This window comes from Dendrobates tinctorius, unplaced genomic scaffold (assembly GCF_039654945.1).
Source record: "Dendrobates tinctorius isolate UK_male_01 unplaced genomic scaffold, ASM3965494v1 ptg000241l, whole genome shotgun sequence".
Lineage (NCBI taxonomy): Eukaryota > Metazoa > Chordata > Amphibia > Anura > Dendrobatidae > Dendrobates > Dendrobates tinctorius.
In genome coordinates, this window is record NW_027361908.1 from 155,629 (window position 1) to 178,977 (window position 23,349).

Consider the following 23,349-nt stretch of genomic DNA (forward strand, 5'->3'; position numbering starts at 1 on the left):
GAGCCGCAGCTGGAGATGCATCACCGCTGGAGCCTAAGGCAAAGTGAAGGAAGAAGAGCTGGGCCCAGACAAGGCACGCTGAAAGCCTGCGCTCTGAGAAATGAAACAATTGCTCCCATAGGAGGGAAAGCCCGCCAAGGAAATGAAACAAACGTTCCCATAGGACCTGGTGCGCACAAGGTGGAGGGGGTGTGAACAAAGAGAGGAGGCCTTAGAAAGCTGGAGACTAAGTTTAGGTGTAGTTTTCCACGCATTGGAAATCACACACTGCAAAGAGTAGAGTAGCTGGTTTTTCCACTATCTTTACTGATGTCCCCCGACGCCATCTGGTCAAGGTCCCAACTCCTCCATCCAGACGACTGAATCAGGAGCCCCAAGGGTAGGAGGGGTGGGGAACGGGTAACTGGGAAAAGCCGCCCTCTTTCCCGCACATTCGTTGCCCAGGAAGGTGCAGAAGACTGTCGACCGTGAGAGGAGAGGGTCACTGAGAAGTGACAACTGCCTTCCTCCCAACCCGCTCTGAGGAGAGGGCTAGGGTCTGGAAAAAACAAATACCGACCGCCACAAACGACGCTTGAAGTGTCAGAGGGTAAGGTCCTGCCTAAGAGGGTATGATATGGATTGCAGCACACTGTTCTCTTGGTTGTTTATTTTTGAGAAAACAGGGTGAGACGTTACACCCTGTTACCCTGACGGGAAGAACCTAAAGAAAAAAAAAATTAATAAAACACAACAAGGTGACTTAAGGAAAAAAAAAAAAAAAAAAAAAAAAAAGAACAGACGTAGGATCAGATCCAGGTCTGCTTCTTAATGACACTAAGCGAAAACAGACGAGCTTTGTGCCACTCGGTGGGTGTACACTGCTGAGGAGGAACCAAGTCCTTTTTTTGCATATTGTCAGCAGCATACACCCATGGTTACCTGTGTCCCAGAATGAAGCGATATAGGGGAGGAAAAAAAAAAAAAAAATCACACATATAAAAGGAATGAAAGACGCAAGTAACCCAATTTAAATAATAGGTGCAAAAATGGTGCAGAAATTCTGCAGTGTCAAAAACTCAACAAAAGCTCATCTTGGGAACGTAGCCTTAGTTCCATATTTACTAGCATAACACAAAGATTATGGGAAGGGATTCTAGCAAAATTGCATAAAAGTACAATATTCTCAAATATACATTTGCCTGTCGTGCAAATTATCATCCTGTAAATGTGATGTACCAAAAACCAACGTACCTTAACAAAACCTTTCTTGATAGTGCTGAAGTCTGGAAGTACATAATCAACCATCACAGAGTTGTCTTCCCCTTTTAACCTAAAGACAATACTTGTTAGCACTGAAATATGAAAATTAAAGAAGCACTCCTCCCATCAAAGTTTTTATCCTTCTGATATATTGCAATCATAATATTATATAGCACTGTGTACTTTCAATTGCTCATTTTGCCTTTCTCTATGTAGAAACAGGAAGTCTCTTGTCCCTACAGAAATTATTCCCCTCTTCAACTCCTGACCCAGCTGCTCTGCACCTCTCCCGGTCATTGATTTTTGCAGTCACTGAGGACTCATGCAGGGAAAACTGTCTGCCTCTTTCTACACAGAGCTTAGAAGCAGGACTGTGGAGTCGGAGCCCATTTTATTGGAGTCGGAGTCAGGGAAATTGAGGAGTCGGAGATTTGGCTTACCGACTCCACAGCCCTGCTTAGAAGGCTTCAGCTAGTTAGTTTTTGATCACATCATGTCATAGACCTAACGGAAAACAGAAGAATTATCTGGATAGAAAGGCAAAATGAGCAACTGCAAGTACATAGTGCTACATAATATGATGACTGCAATATATTAAGAGGACAAAAGCTTTGATCGGAGGAGTGCTCCTTTAACTAGCCATATGTTTCTAATGTACACGAAAGCATCTCTATGGGATGTATAAAGACATCGTACAAACTCTGAAAATCATTTTCCAAGATTATTAAAAAAAAACACTAATGTTGTGTCTTATTTGATGACAGGTTAAAGGTCCCCATACACATTGGACTTAAGGTGGCCAACTCCCTGATATCTAATCTGTATGGAGGCCTGTTGTCTCTTTTCCAACAGATAATGACAAGGGAGAGAAGTCTGTTAAATTTCAATGGCTGATCCTTTAGTTCTCCCTACAGACAAGTGAGAGGGCAGCGCAAGGGCAAAATTTGAAAAAGGAGGCTCATGCAAATTCAGAAGGGCCATGGCAGAGCTCAAGACTCTACTCACAGTCATGCCCTGATGGATGAAGAGCTATTGCAGAAAAACTTCTAAAGTAAATTAAACAAGAACCAGGATATAGATTTTTTTACAACAGGTGTAATGATACTACGAATATGCTCACATTCAAAGTACCCTTCTAGAACTTTTCATTGTCACACACACTGAGCATTAGGTCTGTGCAAGACACCAGCTGTGGGCTTTCCAACTCCCTCCCCTCCCAGCTCCACATTCTGTGTAACATGATAATAGTTTATGGCCCTAAGCTGGCTGAAGGCAGTTGGGGAAACGTGCTTTTTTGTCTAAGATAGAGTTGAATTAAGATCTAAATGTTAAGGCATATCTTTACCCCAGTTGGTGTTATAAGTATGAAAGTTACATATTTGGAATGTGCTCCGATAGAGCTACCCACCCTGTACTTTTCTAGACTTCAGCGGAATCCAAGAAATGGATTCCTACTTAACCAGTTCATACAGGCACTTCGTGTTTGGACTTAAATGAACGCCAACTTCATGCTGAGTAAGCTGATACTTTGTTCGTCACGATACGAGGTTCCCTCGCAGAGATATGATACTTATGAGTTTATTAGGGATTTCTGAAAGGGGAGTGCGTCCATAGCTCCGCCCACCTCAGTGATGTCACGATCAGGGGTATAAGATAGTGGGAGCTCATTTTGCAGGCGTGTTTGCCCTGGAACCCTGATACAGAGAGGCTCTGTGATGCACTGTGATGTATCGCCCCTCCCCCGCACCGCATGGTCTGCTATGAAATGACTTAAGCAACTGTAAGTGTTTTTCTCCTTTTAATCCCTGTTATTTTGTAATCGTTTGTAGATATTTCAATTGTCTCATTTTGTAATATATTTTATACCTTTCGTAAACACTGCCTACCTTTAGGAGTAAAATCTATAAAATTACTAACTTCGTTTCTCCTTGCTCTATAACGTACTTAACATCCTCTGAGGCTAAATTCGCTACTGATTGGGTTGGCACCTGACCCGTTACTAATCATAGGAATAGGAGCTGGTGGCAGCACCGTGTCCTGGGCTTGTGGGGCAAAGCTGGCAGTGACAGAACTGGTTTTATAAGCGTATTGCCTGGCTGTGGCTGGGAGCAGTTATATTTCCCTCGCTGCAGCGTGCCTAATAGCCAGTACACATCCCAGCAGCCCGTCTGGCGACTGATTACCCTAGGTGCAGTTCCCTAACTGACCTGATGGTAAGTGGGGCACCTGAGAGCCTCCAGTTCCAAAACAGGAACTGGAGTGGGTGTAATAAAATAGGAACCCTGACAAACTGGGGACAACCAAACACCCCGCTTCATGACATATTGGTGGCAGCGGTGGGATGCCCAAATATATCCCCCCTGCAGTTCATGACTACAGGTATCCATTAAGACTGGGTAACAGGGCCATTATGTCCATAACAGGTTAAATTGTGATGACTGGTTCTCTTTAACCCCTTTCCGAAATAGTACGCCGATGTCAGTCTCCCTTCCCTTTGATGTGGGCTCCAGCGGTGAGCCCACATCTTTCCCAGGACTTGTCAGCTGTTCAAAACAGCTGACATGTGCCCGCAATAACCGTGGGTGGAATCGCGATTCACCCATGGCTATTAACCAGTTAAATGCCGCTGTCAAACTCTGACAGCGGCATTTAACAAGCGCCTCCGGCAAACGCGCCGGAAATATGTACACCGGTGACCCCAGTCACGTGATCGCGGGTCACCGGTGTGTTGGCATGACAACCCAAGGTCTCCTGGGGTTGTGAGTGCCGATTTGCTGTGAGCGATACCAAGTGGTCGGTGCTCATAGCAAGTGAGTAAATCTGCTATATAGAGGTGATCTAATCATCGTCTCTATGTAGGAGAGCCGATCAGGTTATGGCAGCTTCTAGTCTACCATGGAGACTATTGAAGCATGCCAAAAGTTAAAGAAAAATGTTTTTAAAAATAAAAAAGAAGATTACAAAAAATATAAAAGATCAAATCACCTCCTTTCGCCCCATTTAAAATAAAACAAAAATAAAATCAAACAGACATATTTGGCATCGCCGCGTTCAGAATTGTCAGATCTATCAATAAAAAATAAGGATTAATCGCTGAATGTCGTAGTGAGAAAAAAGTCAAAACGCCAGAATTATGTTGTTTTGGTTGCAGTGACATTGCATTAAAACGCAATAACAGGCGATCAAAAAATTGTATCTGTACCAAAATGGTATAATTAAAAACAACAGCCCAGCGCGAAAAAAACAAGCCCTCACCCAACCAGAGATCACAAAAAATGGAAACGCTATGGGTATCGGAAAATGGTGCTTTTTTTTTTTTTTAAAAATAATGATTGGAATTTTTTTTCCATCACTTAGATAACAAAGAACCTCGGCATGGTTGGTGTCTATGAACTCGTAATGACATGGAAAATCATAATGGCAGGTCAATTTTAGCATTTAGTGAACCTAATAAAAAAGAAGCGTGGGATTGCACTTTTTTTGCAATTTCACCACACTTGTTTTTTTTTTCACCGTCTTCTAGTACATCACATGTTAAAACCAATGTTGTCATTCAAAAGTACAACTCGTCCCACAAAAAACAAGCCCTCACACGGCCATATTGACGGAAAAATAAAAGTTATGGCTCTGAGAAGTAGGGGAGCGAAAAACGAAAACACAAACCCGAAAAAAAGCTCCGGGGGTTAAGGGGTTCAAGAAGTTGTCCACTTCTAGGACAACCCCTTCTTGATCAAAATGTTTGGTGACAATAAAATAATAAAGCTTACACTCACCTCCCGTGTCGGTGCTGTTGGCACTCGCTCTCCCGGGGCTCCCGTGCTGTTATTGTGACATTGACGTCAGAGCCCAATCAATGCTGAATCACTGTCCCCGTTTTCGGACAAATCGAACATGAAGAGGAATCCTGGCTGCAGCTGATCTCTCACTTCCTCTTCCTGCTTAATTTGTCAGGAGGCGGGGACAGTGACGCCAGTACTGATTAGGGAGCCCCAGGTGATGGAGTGCCGACACTGTGGGAACGGCGCCGGAAGCAAGTACAGTCTTTATTATTTTGTGGGGCGAAGTGAGGGGTATGAGAAGAAGTTGTTCAAGTAGTGGACAACTTCCTTAAGACATCCATTAGTTATATATATATATATCTATATATATATATATATATATATATATATATATATATCTCTCTCTATCTCCCTCTGGCGAGGTCACGGTAAAGGCATAAGAAAATTGGATACATTTTCAAATATTTTCAAACATCCTCCCACAATTCCTGTATTTTATGACATGCCCACAAATGGTGGAAAATGAATGTTTGCTAACTCACATTTTGTATAAAAAAAAAATACTCTTCATTGGTCCACTGGAATGGTCTATCCTTTATGAAAAGAGCCATTTCCTGCTAAGCGCTGGCTGGGACAGCTTTGAAGGTGGCTTCCAAACCTTACAGTTTCATCGTAAATCTAATCAACATCTCAGAATACGTACTTCGCCACTTCCATGTCCTTATAAAAATCGGCAGCTACATAGCACACATCTTCTTTTACTTGATTGATTACGTGGGTCTCATCCATAACATGCAATTGTCTATGGGAAAAACAAATATGTGCATATTGAATATGTAGAAAAAAAACATGGATACAAAAGAAGCCAACTGAACTGAATACAATCATTTTATAAACAAAATTATATGTTAGAGAAAGCAGCAAAGTCTGATTTATTACAGCCATCACTGCTTGCCCCAGATAGAGGAAGGCTCTTACATGGTCTCACTGTCTCAATCACTTGCCACCTTGCTTGCTCACAAACAAATATTATCGGGACGTGGCAAAATAGAAAACTAAAACTTCTCAGTACACGACAGCTTGAAAAAACATTGTTTGTAACCCAACAATTCCTGTTCGGACTTTTAGACAGAAATATTCTCTGTAAAAAATCTATTTACATCATGTTAATGCTTCACATTTTGCACACACAGCTTAAAGGGAATCTGTCACCATGTTTTTGCTACCTCATCTGAAAGCAGCATAATGTAGGAAAAGAGACCCTGATTCTAACAATGTATCGATGGCTAACCGGGTCCACACGACATCTGTGTACATTAAGATCCTACCAAAAAAATGTACACAAGAACCATATGTAGCAAAAACAAACAAAGTTTATTACAACAAAAGAGAACTATAGATTACAAACTGTTAAAAAGTGGGAAACCACAAGATGGCTCCACAATCCCACATAGAATATGCAACAGGAGGCAAGTCATATCTAGGTCTACTCCTATATTATGCAAAAATATTTAGATTTGAGTGTCCTCAGTGGTTGATACCTTTTAATGGCTAACTGCGAGCTTTCAAGGCTACTCAGGTCTCTTCATCAGGCTAGACTAATACAACATCTGAAGAATCACTTCAAGTGACCTGAAGCAGAACTATCATTATGGGAGAGGGATAAACAGTTGTGGCCATACATATTGGAACTGTTCATAGATAAGGAGTGTGAAAGTTTTATTGTTCTCTGATTGAGGTCTGGTTATGTGTTGTGATGCCTATCTATACCAAAAACAAGTCAATGTTCCCTAATGGTATTATACACTTGTTACATGGTATCAAAAACAAACCAGACAAGGATAGCAAACTAACAGGAACAATAGAACTAGGAAAGAAAAAAAAAAGACCAGAGAGATATATGCAAAGAGAGAGATTACCTTGTGTGAGATGTGGTGCCAAGCCCCGACATGCATTTCAGTGTACTGCTTTCTTCTGGGGAAGGGGGGGGAGGAACATCACACCAACAGGAGCATGCGGGACCAATCGGCACAAACGACGCACACAGGGTTTTAATTAGCAGCGTATGCCTAAGATTGGTGGGTCGGACATATCTTAATATTTAGGCAAATTGTACTCAACACAGCCAAGTAGGGCAAGACCACCGTAAATATAGATAGTCACCATCAGCCAGTCTAAAATAAAGTTACACCTCCAAAGGCAGGGCCAAGAAATCCCACCCATAATTTATTGCTTATCACAAGAAAAGTGGCCATTTGTATAATCAATGGGGGACCATACTACTCATATTGTCAGTCACACCCCTAGAAAATCACCCTATGGTGTCCACCTAGGATTTGGCCGAGATGCCGATCCATGTTGGCGCATGTAACATTGAAAAACCAGGGAGGGTATGTCCCAAGAATGTGACAAGGAAGGCAGTCCGGTCATGGGACCAGAGCCGCTCACGTTGATCAAGTTAGCTCGAGTCTAGTCACATGACCAGAGCACTAACCCGGGAGATATGCCCAGGAATGTACACACCCACATCGGCAATGCACACTGACAGTGCACTAGGTAAAGAGCGATCAGGAGGGTCTCTGCAGGAGAATATATATGACAATCCTGACTCATGGGAATGGAATCAGGACTACATACAGCACAATCTATAGGATAACAATGGGTAAGCATATGTAACATATGACAGTCTCTATTCCTGATATAAAATAAGACGCTACTAAAACCTGAAAATAAACTTATGTATATAAACAGGTCAAAATCTACCAAAGCTGGGAGTGTTTTTGGACCAGGACTACATGAGCTGTTGTCTTAATCTCCTGCTGGTAACACAATCATTGTATTGAAACAAGAGCACATAGATCAATAAGTGACACATCGCTGAAATCCGTGTCTTAGCTTCTACCTCATGCTGCCCTCAGATTACATAAACCTGCTGACAGATTCCCGTTATAGCTTAAATTGAGACAATGTAAGTTATTTTAGGTAACAGTGTCCTGAAAAAGATTTTCCACTAAACACATTTATTAGTCATTGGCAGAATAGGTTATATGTCTCATTGCTAGAGGTTTCGACTGCTTGGGATCTCCAGCAATCCCAAGAACAAGTGTCCCAATGTCCTTTGTAGTGGTAGTTCACAAACATGTCTACTACCTGCTCACTGCTGTAGGACAGAACTGCTTTCTTCACTAGTTCCAAAAATGACGGCGTGACAGTCACACATGCACACGAACACATTTCTGCACGTATTCTGTGCACAGGTGATAGATGTACCTATATTACACTTGTTTTAAGATGCCAGAGTAAGCTAGGCCAACGACAGTAAGCTTACCTGTATGATATGATCTCTTTGAGATGATTTGTTAGCAACTTCCCCCCAACATTAATCCTGAAAGAAAAAATGATACAGAACGGTACACAGGCATATCCAGAACGACTAAGACACTAGCACTTCTCATTCAAACTAGAAAGCAGCAAGCTGTCAACCTCTCACCTTTGGCCTCTTTCACAGTTCAGTCTTTTTGCATCAGTCACAATCCGTCGTTTTTAGAAAAAAACGGATCCAGCAAATTATTTTGCTGGATCTGTTTTTTTCTCATTGACTTGTATTAACGACGGATTGTGTTGGATGGCCTTCCGTTTTGTCCGCTGTGCAACTGATCCGTCGGAAAATCGGTGTCCGTTGGCCGGGAAAGAACGTCCATAGGAACGTTTTTTTGTCTCCGTCGAAAAGTCGGACAGCGACGGATAGCAAAGAGACTGAAGTGTGAAAGAGGCCTTTAAGAAACAGGTCAGTTTCCTCAGCCATGCTCCTACCTTATTATCCCTTCTTGCTTCTTCTTGCTGCGACAGTAGGGTACAATGTGAGTGAAGGAATAGCCAGTGTCTACGATGATGCAGCACAGCTCTGAAGGGTTGTCATGAAAGTATCTGTGGGCGCTCAGAGCCCCAGCTTCCAAAATAGAACAGAGCAAAATATTAACATCTGGATGTCACTTACCCCACATTATCCCAATATCCAAATCATTTCAGAAAAGACATACGGTTCACTCTTAGCGCTGCCTGGAACTGATATTCTTCAAAAAGGATCTCATTCATAGACTCTTGAATTGAACTGAAGTTAAAATATGGCTCCGTGATTATTATGTTTGATTCTACAAAGTCCACCTTAGAAAAAAACAACACCTTTAAATCAAGTTTAAGGTTACAAACATAAAGAAGCACATTTTATAGTAAGTGGTTAGGAAAAAGAAATACAGATTGTCATCATTTTCAGAGCTTTTTGGAGTGCTCCTTTCTCAGAGTATAAGCTGTAGACCCAACATTTGTATACTGCTGCTGGGCACATCAAAAAACGCGACCAATGGGTGAAGTGTACCACTGTATAGCTATGCGATGGCCAACAATGGAGCATACTCATCGGGATTACCCTTAATATTTATGTCTAATAGAAGGCTTAGAGGAAATCAGGCCAGAGCCCAAGCAATATCCTATGACCTGTATGAAGAAGGGAAAAACACTTGTATCGTGGCCTTTTCATTTTACATCATTGTGAAAACTCCATGGCATGTTCTAAAAGTTAACTGTAAGTGTCCTCTTCCCCCATCATGAAGGATGTTCTATACTATAAAAAAAAAGTACCTAACCTGTTGGAAGAGGCAGATTTGAGCTGTTCTTGTTTTCAAAGGTCAGGAAAAGTTAATAAACAATATTCAGTACAATGCTGGCGTCCTGTTCACTTTTGACCGCACAGACTGTTGTGCAGCGGTTTCTTAAAGGGAATCCATCAGCAGCTTTTTGCTATGTAATCTGAGCACAGCATGAGGCAGCAGCAAAGACACTGAATTCAGCAACTTACCATTGATTAAGCTGTTTACATGCAATGAAGGTTTTATTGCTAGGAGATTATCACTGCCTGGATCACAGTGCATAGAACATGCCCTCTCCTCTGATAAGCAGATCACTGTCAATATACAATGTACGGTACATAGTGAGCTATGGTGTGGTTGGGAATAGCATTCTGAGCTCTGCTACATCTAGGAACTCTGTGTCACAATTGATTCACCTAGTAAACTAAGTGATACGTTGTTGCTAACAGGGTCTCTTTGCCTACATCATGCTCTCAAAAGAGGAAGCAAAAACCTGCTGAGATTCCATTTAAGTCTAGTAAATACCATATTATTCCATATATTTTCTTCCAGCTTTATATTTGCAGTCCAGCTCTGTGTCCAATTTATTATGTACAACAGAATCAAGCTGGACTATCTTGTAAAGTATTGCATAGAAGAAACGGACACTATATAAACGACTGATAACTTGCATATCATATAGCTTGTGAAATTTGATATAAAAAAAATTCCAGATGGTTTTGATTCCCAGTATAAATAAATAATGTATGGGACTCAATGTCATAAAAACTAAAATAATGAATCTATCTATGGAATGTTCTCAACTACCAATACTCATAAGCTCAATATTACTGGCATGTCACATGCAGTACATTACCTGAAACATTTCCTTGCCAAAAAGATAATCCCATACTTGTCTTTGGACATCCCAATTCACCAAGTAACCCTGGTAATAAAAGAACAGATCAGTAAAATGGCAAAACTATTAAGAGTAATGAACATATCACCGTGCAAAGGCATACATTCATTGAATTACTATAATTTTAGTTTATTCAGCGCAGATTTAATACACACAAAAAACCTGCATACACTGGCATGATATACGAGTCTTTAACCCCTTCACGACCTTTGACGCCACGTAGGCGTCATGAAAAGTCGTGCCAGAACGACCCATGACGCCTATGTGGCGTCATGACTTTAAAGCCCCCCTGCGGGTCGGGTGACCTAGGTCACTGAAAGGTCACCCGACCAGCAGATACAGGGGGCTTTGTTCTTCGCCACAGGGGGCGTGGCTTCGCCCCCACGTGGCTACGATCGCTCTGATTGGCTGTTTCACTTTTAACAGCCAATCAGAGCGATAGTAATATTTCATCAATGAAAATTGATGAAATATTACAATCCAGCCATGGCCGATGCTGCTGTAGCATCTGACATGGCTGGAGACACCGATTCCACCCCCCCCGCAACTGAATGACAGCGGCGATCTGCCGCCGCTGTCATCATCTGCCCCCTCCCATTCCCTCTGCTCCCCGCCAGATTCCGATAACCCCCTCACCCCCTCTCACCTCCCCCGGCACCTTCTAAGTCCCCCTGTCGCTCCCGGTGTCCGGCGGGTCCGGTTCATGGGCGCCGCCATCTTAGAAAATGGCGGGCGCATGCGCAGTGCGCCCGCCCGAATCTGCCGGCTGCAGATTCTATTCTTTCATTTTGATCACTCTCACAGTGATCAAAATGAAAGAAAAAGTAAATAAACCCCCCCGATTATCACCCCCATAGGTAGGCACAACTAATAAAATAAAGAAAATATTTTTATTTTTATTTTTCCATTAGGGTTAGGGTTGAAAAGAGGGTTAGGGTTGAAAAGAGGGTTAGGGTTGAAAAGAGGGTTAGGGTTAGGGTTGAAAAGAGGGTTAGGGTTAGGGTTGGAAAGAGGGTTAGGGTTGGAAAGAGGGTTAGGGTTAGGGTTGGAAAGAGGGTTAGGGTTATGATTGGAAAGTGGGTTAGGGTTAGGGTTGGAATTAGGGTTAGCGTTGGAATTAGGGTTAGGCTTGTGGTTAGGGGTGTGTTGGGGTTAGGGTTGGAGTTAGAATTGAGGGGTTTCCACTGTTTAGGCACATCAGGGGGTCGCCAAACGCGACATGGTGCAACCATTGATTCCAGCCAATTTTGCGTTCAAAAAGTCAAACGGTGCTCCCTCCCTTCCAAGCCCTGCCGTGTGCCCAAACAGTGGTTTACCCCAACATATGAGGTATCAGCGTACTCAGGAAAAATTGCACAACAACTTTTGGGGACTAATTTCTCGTGTTACCCTTGGGAAAATAAAAAATTGGGGGCTAAAAAATTATTTTTGTGGAAAAAAATGATTTTTTCATTTTCACGTCTCTGCATTATAAACTTCTGTGAAGCACTTGGGGGTTCAAAGTGCTCACAACACATCTTACATACGTTCCTTGGAAGGTCTAGTTTCCAAAACGGGGTCACTTGTGGGGGGGTTTCCACTGTTTAGGCACATCAGGTGCTCTGCAAACGTAATGACGACCGCAGACTATTCCATCAAAGTCTGCATTTCAAAACGTCACTACTTCCATTCCGAGCCTTGACGTGTGCCCAAACAGTGGTTTACCCCAACATATGAGGTATCAGCGTACTCAGGAAAAATTGCACAACAACTTTTGGGGACTAATTTCTCGTGTTACCCTTGGGAAAATAAAAAATTGGGGGCTAAAAAATTATTTTTGTGGAAAAAAATGATTTTTTCATTTTCACGTCTCTGCATTATAAACTTCTGTGAAGCACTTGGGGGTTCAAAGTGCTCACAACACATCTTACATACGTTCCTTGGTGGTCTAGTTTCCAAAATGGGGTCACTTGTGGGGGGTTTCCACTGTTTAGGCACATCAGAGGCTCTGCAAACGTAACATGATGCCCGCAGACCATTCGATCAAGTCGGTATTTCAAAACGTCACTACTTCCCTTCCAAGCCCCGACGTGTGCCCAAACAATGGTCCCTCCCCATATGGGGTATCAGCGTACTCAGGACAAACTGGACAACAACTTTTGGGGTCCAATTTCTCCTGTTACCCTTGTGAAAATAAAAAATTGCGAGCTAAAAATTCATTTTTTGAGGAAAAAAAAAAGATTTTTTATTTTCATGGCTCTGCGTTACAATCTTCTGTGAAGCACTTCGGGGTTCAAGGTGCGCACTACACATCTAGATAAGTTCCCTGGGGGGTCTAATTTCCAAAATGGGGTCACTTGTGGGGGGTTTCTACAGTTTAGGTACATCAAGGGCTCTGCAAATGTAACATGATGCCCGCAGACCATTCCATCAAAGTCTGCATACCAAAACGTCACTACTTCCCTTCCGAGCCCTGACGTGTGCCCATACAGTGGTCATCCCCCACATATGGGGTATCAGCGTACTCAGGACAAACTGGACAACAACTTTTGGGGTCCAATTTCTCCTGTTACCCTTGTGAAAAAAAAATTGCATGCTAAAATTCATTTTTTTTGAGGGAAAAAAAATGATTTTTTATTTTCACGGCTCTGCATTATAAACTTCTGTGAAGCACTTGGGGGTTCAAGGTGCTCACCACACATCTAGATAAGTTCCTTGGGGGGTCTAGTTTCCAAAATGGGGTCACTTGTGGGGGGTTTCTACTGTTTAGGCACACAGGGGCTCAGCAAATGTAACATGACGCCCGCAGACCATTCCATCAAAGTCAGCATTTCAAAATGTCACTACTTCCCTGCTGAGCCCCAACGTGTGCCCAAACAGTGGTTCCCCCCCACATATGGGGTACCAGCGTACTCAGGACAAACTGGACAACAACTTTTGGGGTCCAATTTATCCTAGTACCCTTGTGAAAATAAAAAATTGCCAACTAAAAAAATTTTTTTTAGGAAAAAAAAAAGATTTTTTATTTTCACTGCTCTGCATTATAAACTTCTGTGAATCACCTGGGGGTTCAAAGTGCTCACTATGCATCTAGATAAGTTCCTTAGGGGGTCTAGTTTCCAAAATGGGGTCATTTGTGGGGGAGCTCCAAAGTTTAGGCACACAGGGGCTCTCCAAACACGACATGGTGTCCGCTAACGATTGTAGCTAATTTTCATTTCAAAAAGTCAAATGGCGCTCATTCCCTTCTGCGCCCTGCCGTGCACCCAAACAGTGCCCCCCCCCCACATATGGGGTACCAGCATACTCAGGACAATCTGGACAACAACTTTTGTGGTCCAATTTCTCCTGTTAGCCTTGTGAAAATAAAAAATAGCGTGCTAAAAAATCATTTTTGAGGAAAAAAAATGATTTTTTATTTTCACTGCTCTATGTTATAAACTTTTGTGAAGCACTTGGGGGTTCAAAGTGCTCACTACACATCTAGATAAGTTCCTTAAGGGGTCTAGTTTCCAAAATGGTGTCACTTGTGGGGGAGCTCCAATGTTTAGGCACACAGGGGCTCTCCAAACACGACATGGTGTCCGATAACGATTGGAGCTAATTTTCCATTCAAAAAGTCAAATGGCGCTCCTTCCCTTCCGGGCCCTGCCGTGCACCCAAACAGTGGTTTATGACCACATATGAGGTATCGGTGTACTCAGGAGAAATTGCCCAACAAATTTTAGGATCCATTTTATCCTGTTGCCCATGTGAAAATGAAAAAACTGAGGCTAAAAGATAATTTTTGTGAAAAAAAGTACTTTTTTTTTTTTTTTATGGATCAATTTGAGAAGCACCTGGGGGTTCAAAGTGATCACTATGCATCTAGATAAGTTCCTTGGGGGGTCTAGTTTCCAAAATGGGGTCACTTGTGGGGGAGCGCCAGTGTTTAGGCACACAGCGACTCTCCAAACGCGACATGGCAAGCGTTAAATATTCCAGCATATTTTCCATTCAAAAAGTCAAATGGCACTCCTTCCCTTCTGAGCCCTGCCGTGCGCCCAAACAGTGGTTTTTGACCACATATGAGGTATCAGTGTACTCAGGGGAAATTGCCCAACAAATTTTAGGATCCATTTTATCCTGTTGCCCATGTGAAAATGAAAAAATTGATGCTGAAAGAAAATTTTTGTTGGAAAAATTAAAATGTCCTTTTTTTCCTTCCATGTTGCTTTAGTTCCTGTGAAACACCTAAAGGGTTAATAATCTTCTTGAATGTAGTTTTGAGTAGCTTGAGGGGTGCAGTTTTTAGAATGGTGTCACTTTTGGGTATTTTCTGCCCTAAAAAAAATGGTTTTGTAAATGTTGTTGTAAAAATGAGAAATCACTGGTCAACTTTTAACCCTTATAACTTCCTAACAAAAAAATATTTTGCTTCCAAAATTGTGCTGATGTAAAGTAGACATGTGGGAAATGTTATTTAGTAACTATTTTGTGTCACATAACTCTCTAGTTTAACAGAATAAAAATTCAAAATTTGAAAATTGCGAAATTTTCAAAATTTTCGCCAAATTTCTGATTTTTTCACAAATAAACGCAAAAATAATCGATCTAAATTTACCACTAACATGAAGCCCAATATGTCACGAAAAAACAATCTCAGAATCGCTAGGATGCGTTGAAGCGTTCCAGAGTTATTACCTCATAAAGGGACACTGGTCAGAATTGCAAAAAATGGCCAGGTCATTAAGGTCAAAGGTAAAATAGGCTGGGTCATGAAGGGGTTAAGCTGTCAACACACCGTTTGAGGTCTGTATAGACATAACTAAAATCATTATAGGGCTTGTTTCACAAGTTACAGAGTAATTGTTGGCTTCATTTTTATTGCATAAATCAATAGTACACATGAAAATAAGAAACTATGCAGTATATCTTATCACATACATCTTCTTTCTCTGCCAGGACTGATGATTCGTTCACAAAATTCTCAGTTCCCAGGTAAAATGTGTATTCAGGGACTACAGAATGTTACATTACTGAGATGGGAGATGGCAGTTACTACTGATAAGATTCTATATCGATGGGAGGTGAGAGGGGATGAGGAGCTAGCTGCAGAGGGGATGAGGAGCTAGCTGCAGAGGGGATGAGGAGCTAGCTGCAGAGGGGATGAGGAGCTAGCTGCAGAGGGGATGAGGAGCTAGCTGCAGAGGGGATGAGGAGCTAGCAGCAGAGGGGATGAGGAGCTAGCAGCAGAGGGGATGAGGAGCTAGCTGCAGAGGGGATGAGGAGCTAGCTGCAGAGGGGATGAGGAGCTAGCTGCAGAGGGGATGAGGAGCTAGCTGCAGAGGGGATGAGGAGCTAGCTGCAGAGGGGATGAGGAGCTAGCTGCAGAGGGGATGAGGAGCTAGCTGCAGAGGGGATGAGGAGCTAGCTGCAGAGGGGATGAGGAGCTAGCAGCAGAGGGGATGAGGAGCTAGCAGCAGAGGGGATGAGGAGCTAGCAGCAGAGGGGATGAGGAGCTAGCAGCAGAGGGGATGAGGAGCTAGCAGCAGAGGGGATGAGGAGCTAGCAGCAGAGGGGATGAGGAGCTAGCAGCAGAGGGGATGAGGAGCTAGCGGCAGAGCTCCTACCTAATCCTCCCTGCTTTCCCATCTACATAGAATCTTACCAATAGCCACCACCATCTCCTATCTCAGTCTGTCTTCACTGAACACACAATTCACCTGTAAATTGAGAATTTGGTGAATGAGTAATGATTCAAGGAAGAGATTCAGTCACAATCTGCCATTTTATCACAATTCATTGGCCACCAAAAACCTATTTTTCAGTTACATCTGTTCAGGGAAAACTGGATGACAATCAACACTGCCACAATTAAGGTCATCATGTCTGATTAGTGAAGATGTATTACTATATAACTAGTCAGATTTATCAATCAGGACTGGCCACGTTCAGCATTTTACCTCAGTATGTATAAGCCAAAACCAGGAGAGGAACAGTCTGAGGAGAAGTATAATAGAAACCCGTCACCACTTCTGGATTATCACCCACTCCTGGTTTTTACTTACACATACTGAGGTAGAATACTGACCACATACTGAATGTGGCCTAAGAGTACAGGGTGACAAGATCTAATGGGAGCCATGTTCCTGTAGTTCTCAATCATTCTTCTCAGAATCTAATACAGATAGGAAATACCTGAAGAGGCAACATGAGGATTTATCACTACATTATTATGAAAAAAAAATTACCTTCTGAAATGGAAGAATATAGAAAAGTCCAGACGGATCTTTTATTTCATCGATCTGATTCGCTGTGAATGTCTTTAAGCGAGCGGTCTTCGATCTGAATTGACAGTTTGGGATCACACTAAAAGAAAACCAGCAGTTCTAAATGTCTGAGAAATGTAGGCTTCGTTCACACTACTATTCTATAGCCTACTGGGCTAATAGTACCTGGGAAAAGAAATGTTACAAACACAGAAAAAGACATTTATCCCTCTTAGGGTCCAATATGCAGAAACACAAAAAGCTCATAGCCCTAGTAGTAGTGGAAGAGAACAAAACTAGAATCTGTCCTTGAGCTAATTCATCATTGCAGAGCAGACAGCTTCCCAAGGAAGGCGCCTGAAGAATGAACGGTATTTCTTCTAACCACTTCATGGTCTCAGAAGCCTGAAGGGTTAATAAGTAACAGAATACTGACCATTACACCAGTGTTGCTTTTACATTGCAGTGCATTATGATCATTTTTTGCAGTGCTCTTTCCAGGTGGAATCCACGTGAATAAAATGTTGTGTAGGGTGCACATACCCCAAGGCCTGGCTCATAGCCCATCCTGGGGCACACTGAAGACGCCATCAGGGAATTCCATTTGAAACTGAAAACCTAAGGGCCCGATTGAGTATTACTGGTGATGAGCGAGCACGCTGGGAAGAGGTGTTATCTGAGCTTGCTCTGGTGCTAACAGGGTGTCTCCGGCGTGCTTGAATACTATGTTCAAGCATGCATGTCTCGTCGCTGTTCAACAGCCGCAACACATGCAGGGATTACCTAACAGACAGACAATCCCTGCATCTGTCAAACAGCAACGAGACATGCAGCCATGGCGACTTAAAAGTATTCTTCAAGCACGCCGAAGTCACTCAGTTAGCACCCGAGCACGCTCATATAACACTTTAACCGAGCACGCCCGCTCATCACTAAGTATTACATTTTTGCCCCGTTTCTGTTTTGTCTAGTGTGATGCAGTAACCTCTGTGACATCTAGGGGGCGCTGTGTATACGCTTTAGGATGCACTTGGAGGCATAATTATGATGGTAAATTAGGGACTGGCATTATTGTAAATGGCCGATGAGTTGCAGAGGTTCTCTGCGCTGTAAGCCCAAAGTGATATGGTTATGCTGGGACTTATAGTTCCACAAGTATTTAGAATCATAGAATCGTAGCGTTGGAAGGGATCACCTGGGTGATCTGGTCCAACCCCCTGCTCAAAGCAGGATTCGCTAAATCATCACAGACAGATGTCTGTCTAGCCTCTGTTTGAAGACTTCTATTGAAGGAGAACTCACCACCTCTCATGGCAGCCTGTTCCACTCATTGATCACTCTGTCAAAAAGTTTTTTCTAATATCTAATCTGTGTCTCCTCCCATTCAGTTTCATCCCATTGCTTCTAGTCTTTCCTTGTGCAAATGAGAATAAAGATGATCCTTCTACAATGTGACAGCCCTTTAGATATTTGTAGACAGCTATTAAGTCTCCTCTCAGTCTTCTCTTCTGCAAACTAAACATTCCCAAATCCTGCAACCTTTCCTCATAAGACAGGGTTTGCAGACCGGTCAAGTATTTGTTGTGTATTACTTATAAGTGTGGCTTATAGGGTTAGTCAGAGAGCTGGATGAGAATTGACTAACCACACATGTACCGCCCATCCATGGGGGTGGTTACAACCATATAATGTGACTGAGGTCTGGTCACATGGACAGAGTGTGTGTACCTGAATGGTTCAGGGTGAAAGGTCCTGGAAAGTCTGTGTTGGAAGATCCTGGGAGTAGGATCGGATTCCTGGAACACATGGTGAGACCTTGGACCTGGTAGCCTGGGTGTTGGACGAATGTCCTGAATAGCACCCGGACAGGCCACATGTGTATGTGGGGCCTGGGACGGCCCCACACGGAGAAAGACGCTGTCCTGTTGAAGACCTTGGACAGACGAGGAGTCGGCCTGTGGAGCAGGAGCTCCTGAGAGGTAACCCCGGGTATGGGGAAAGAACTATGTGCATTGAAAATGTTCTGTTACTGAGCTGTGCGCTCACCCGGTGACTGGAGAGAGTCCAGCGTGACTAGTGAATGCTTTATAAAGCCACACGTGATGAAATAATGGACTATGTGTAAGATGGTGATGTGAAACCTGGCTTACGTTGCGGTTTATGGTGCTCAAATAAACCATATGACTGTTTTGTGTGAAAAACCTGTTCCTGACTCCGTTAATGCTCTGTCAAGCGAGTGTCCCCCAACACGCATAGTAGGCGCTACGCCACACTAGTTATTAGCGCTTTGCACCATTTTTTTCCCTAATTTATCTTTCAATCTGTGTTCTTTATTTTCAGTTTGCAACTACGGACATACTCTAAATCAACATTTTTTTTGCTCTATCATTAGAAAGTTACAAATTTGTCATAGGCATACTCCAGTCCCGTCCCTGGAGCAATTTAACGTGTGCCTTTTTTTTATGCAATTTTCTGCTACTTTGTGAAACGTGAGACTATTGTGCTAACATGTCACAAATAAAGATAAAAGGAAAAAATTAAAGACTTTTTTTTAACTTTCTGCAAACTTCATGAACAGAAGTGAAATTTTGAAGAATTTGGCAGAAAAAAAAAAGACAACGAATACAAGATAAAGTGAAGTGACCAGAAGAGGTTATCTGGGTCTGGTTTATTTCATCTCATGGGGCTAAGTGACAGGCAGGCAGTCTGACCCCATCAGTTACCAGGAGAAGCTGGCACTGTCTGTGTCCATTATTGGTCAGTGCTGCTCCTATAAGCAGGATATATGGGAGCAGACACATAGGAGCCTCAGCAGTGTCAGTGTGCACGGAGGACACATTCCCGCACCAGGCCTTCAGTGCTGCTCCTATCAGAGGGATACATGGGAGCAGACACATAGGAGCCTCAGCAGTGTCAGTGTGCACGGAGGACACATTCCCGCACCAGGCCTTCAGTGCTGCTCCTATCAGAGGGATACATGGGAGCAGACACATAGGAGCCTCAGCAGTGTCAGTGTGCACTGAGGACACATTCCCGCACCATGTCTTCAGTGCAGCTCCTATAAGCGGGATACATGGGAGCAGTCACATAGGAGCCTCCGCAGTGTCAGTGTGCAGTGAGAACACATTCCCGCACCATGCCTTCAGTGCTGCTCCTATAAGAGGGATACATGGGAGCAGACACATAGGAGCCTCAGCAGTGTCAGTGTGCACTGAGGACACATTCCCGCACCAGGCCTTCAGTGCTGCTCCTATCAGAGGGATACATGGGAGCAGACACATAGGAGCCTCAGCAGTGTCAGTGTGCACTGAGGACACATTCCCGCACCAGGCCTTCAGTGCTGCTCCTATAAGAGGGATACATGGGAGCAGACATGTAGGAGCCTCCGCAGTGTCAGTGTGCAGTGAGAACACATTCCCGCACCAGGCCTTCAGTGCTGCTCCTATAAGAGGGATACATGGGAGCAGACACATAGGAGCCTCAGCAGTGTCAGTGTGCACTGAGGACACATTCCTGCACCAGGCCTTCAGTGCTGCTCCTATCAGAGGGATACATGGGAGCAGACACATAGGAGCCTCAGCAGTGTCAGTGTGCACTGAGGACACATTCCCGCACCATGTCTTCAGTGCAGCTCCTATAAGCGGGATACATGGGAGCAGTCACATAGGAGCCTCCGCAGTGTCAGTGTGCAGTGAGAACACATTCCCGCACCATGCCTTCAGTGCTACTTCCATAATAAGCAAGATACATGGGAGCAGACATGTAGGAGCCTCCGCAGTGTCAGTGTGCAGTGAGAACACATTCCCGCACCAGGCCTTCAGTGCTGCTCCTATAAGAGGGATACATGGGAGCAGACACATAGGAGCCTCAGCAGTGTCAGTGTGCACTGAGGACACATTCCCGCACCAGGCCTTCAGTGCTGCTTCTATAAGAGGGATACATGGGAGCAGACACATAGGAGCCTCAGCAGTGTCAGTGTGCACTGAGGACACATTCCCGCGCCAGGCCTTCAGTGCTGCTCCTATAAGAGGGATACATGGGAGCAGTCACATAGGAGCCTCAGCAGTGTCAGTGTGCACTGAGGACACATTACCGCACCAGGCCTTCAGTGCTGCTCCTATAAGAGGGATACATGGGAGCAGAAGCATAGGAGCCTCAGCAGTGTCAGTGTGCACGGAGGACACATTCCCGCACCAGGCCTTCAGTGCTGCTCCTATAAGAGGGATACATGGGAGCAGACACATAGGAGCCTCAGCAGTGTCAGTGTGCACAGAGGACACATTCCCGCACCAGGCCTTCAGTGCTGCTCCTATAAGAGGGATACATGGGAGCAGACACATAGGAGCCTCAGCAGTGTCAGTGTGCACTGAGGACACATTCCCGCACCAGGCCTTCAGTGCTGCTCCTATAAGAGGGATACATGGCAGCAGACACATAGGAGCCTCAGCAGTGTCAGTGTGCACTGAGGACACATTCCCTCACCAGGCCTTCAGTGCTGCTCCTATAAGAGGGATACATGGGAGCAGACACATAGGAGCCTCAGCAGTGTCAGTGTGCACTGAGGACACATTCCCCAACCAGGCCTTCAGTGCTGCTCCTATAAGAGGGATACATGGGAGCAGTCACATAGGAGCCTCTGCAGTGTCAGTGTGCACTGAGGACACATTCCCGCACCAGGCCTCCAGTGCTGCTCCTATAAGAGGGATACATGGGAGCAGACACATAGGAGCCTCTGCAGTGTCAGTGTGCACTGAGGACACATTCCCCAACCAGGCCTTCAGTGCTGCTCCTATAAGAGGGATACATGGGAGCAGTCACATAGGAGCCTCTGCAGTGTCAGTGTGTACTGAGGACACATTCCCGCACCAGGCCTTCAGTGCTGCTCCTATAAGAGGGATACATGGGAGCAGACACATTGGAGCCTCAGCAGTGTCAGTGTGCACTGAGGACACATTCCCCAACCAGGCCTTCAGTGCTGCTCCTATAAGAGGGATACATGGGAGCAGACACATAGGAGCCTCTGCAGTGTCAGTGTGCACTGAGGACACATTCCCGCACCAGGCCTTCAGTGCTGCTCCTATAATGAGGACACATTCCCGCACCAGGCCTTCAGTGCTGCTCCTATAAGAGGGATACATGGGAGCAGTCACATAGGAGCCTCAGCAGTGTCAGTGTGCACTGAGGACACATTCCCGCACCAGGCCTTCAGTGCTGCTCCTATAAGAGGGATACATGGGAGCAGACACATAGGAGCCTCTGCAGTGTCAGTGTGCACTGAGGACACATTCCCGCACTAGGCCTTCAGTGCTGCTCCTATAAGAGGGATACATGGGAGCAGACACATAGGAGCCTCTGCAGTGTCAGTGTGCACTGAGGACACATTCCCGCACCAGGCCTTCAGTGCTGCTCCTATAAGAGGGATACATGGGAGCAGACACATAGGAGCCTCTGCAGTGTCAGTGTGCACTGAGGACACATTCCCGCACCAGGCCTTCAGTGCTGCTCCTATAAGAGGGATACATGGGAGCAGACACATTGGAGCCTCAGCAGTGTCAGTGTGCACTGAGGACACATTCCCCAACCAGGCCTTCAGTGCTGCTCCTATAAGAGGGATACATGGGAGCAGTCACATAGGAGCCTCTGCAGTGTCAGTGTGCACTGAGGACACATTCCCGCACCAGGCCTTCAGTGCTGCTCCTATAATGAGGACACATTCCCGCACCAGGCCTTCAGTGCTGCTCCTATAAGAGGGATACATGGGAGCAGTCACATAGGAGCCTCTGCAGTGTCAGTGTGCACTGAGGACACATTCCCGCACCAGGCCTTCAGTGCTGCTCCTATAAGAGGGATACATGGGAGCAGACACATAGGAGCCTCTGCAGTGTCAGTGTGCACTGAGGACACATTCCCGCACCAGGCCTTCAGTGCTGCTCCTATAAGAGGGATACATGGGAGCAGACATGTAGGAGCCTCCGCAGTGTCAGTGTGCAGTGAGAACACATTCCCGCACCAGGCCTTCAGTGCTGCTCCTATAAGAGGGATACATGGGAGCAGACACATAGGAGCCTCAGCAGTGTCAGTGTGCACTGAGGACACATTCCTGCACCAGGCCTTCAGTGCTGCTCCTATCAGAGGGATACATGGGAGCAGACACATAGGAGCCTCAGCAGTGTCAGTGTGCACTGAGGACACATTCCCGCACCATGTCTTCAGTGCAGCTCCTATAAGCGGGATACATGGGAGCAGTCACATAGGAGCCTCCGCAGTGTCAGTGTGCAGTGAGAACACATTCCCGCACCATGCCTTCAATGCTACTTCCATAATAAGCAAGATACATGGGAGCAGACATGTAGGAGCCTCCGCACTGTCAGTGTGCAGTGAGAACACATTCCCGCACCAGGCCTTCAGTGCTGCTCCTATAAGAGGGATACATGGGAGCAGACACATAGGAGCCTCAGCAGTGTCAGTGTGCACTGAGGACACATTACCGCACCAGGCCTTCAGTGCTGCTCCTATAAGAGGGATACATGGGAGCAGAAGCATAGGAGCCTCAG

The 23,349-nt window shown here is 44.6% G+C and overlaps 1 protein-coding gene across 1 annotated transcript in view; it reads right to left on the reverse strand.

Moving 5' to 3' along the window:
• The window catches only part of ACTR6 (actin related protein 6), a 52,587-nt gene that overhangs the window by 19,738 nt on the left and 9,500 nt on the right, over window positions 1-23,349 (reverse strand). Inside the window, exons 2-8 of the mRNA XM_073556878.1 lie at window positions 16,778-16,895; window positions 10,524-10,592; window positions 9,062-9,185; window positions 8,835-8,970; window positions 8,350-8,406; window positions 5,725-5,823; window positions 1,234-1,312 (exon numbers count right to left, since the gene is read on the reverse strand). Of these exons, the coding sequence (XP_073412979.1) occupies window positions 1,234-1,312; window positions 5,725-5,823; window positions 8,350-8,406; window positions 8,835-8,970; window positions 9,062-9,185; window positions 10,524-10,592; window positions 16,778-16,895 (682 nt within the window). The remainder of the gene's footprint in view (window positions 1-1,233; window positions 1,313-5,724; window positions 5,824-8,349; window positions 8,407-8,834; window positions 8,971-9,061; window positions 9,186-10,523; window positions 10,593-16,777; window positions 16,896-23,349) is intronic.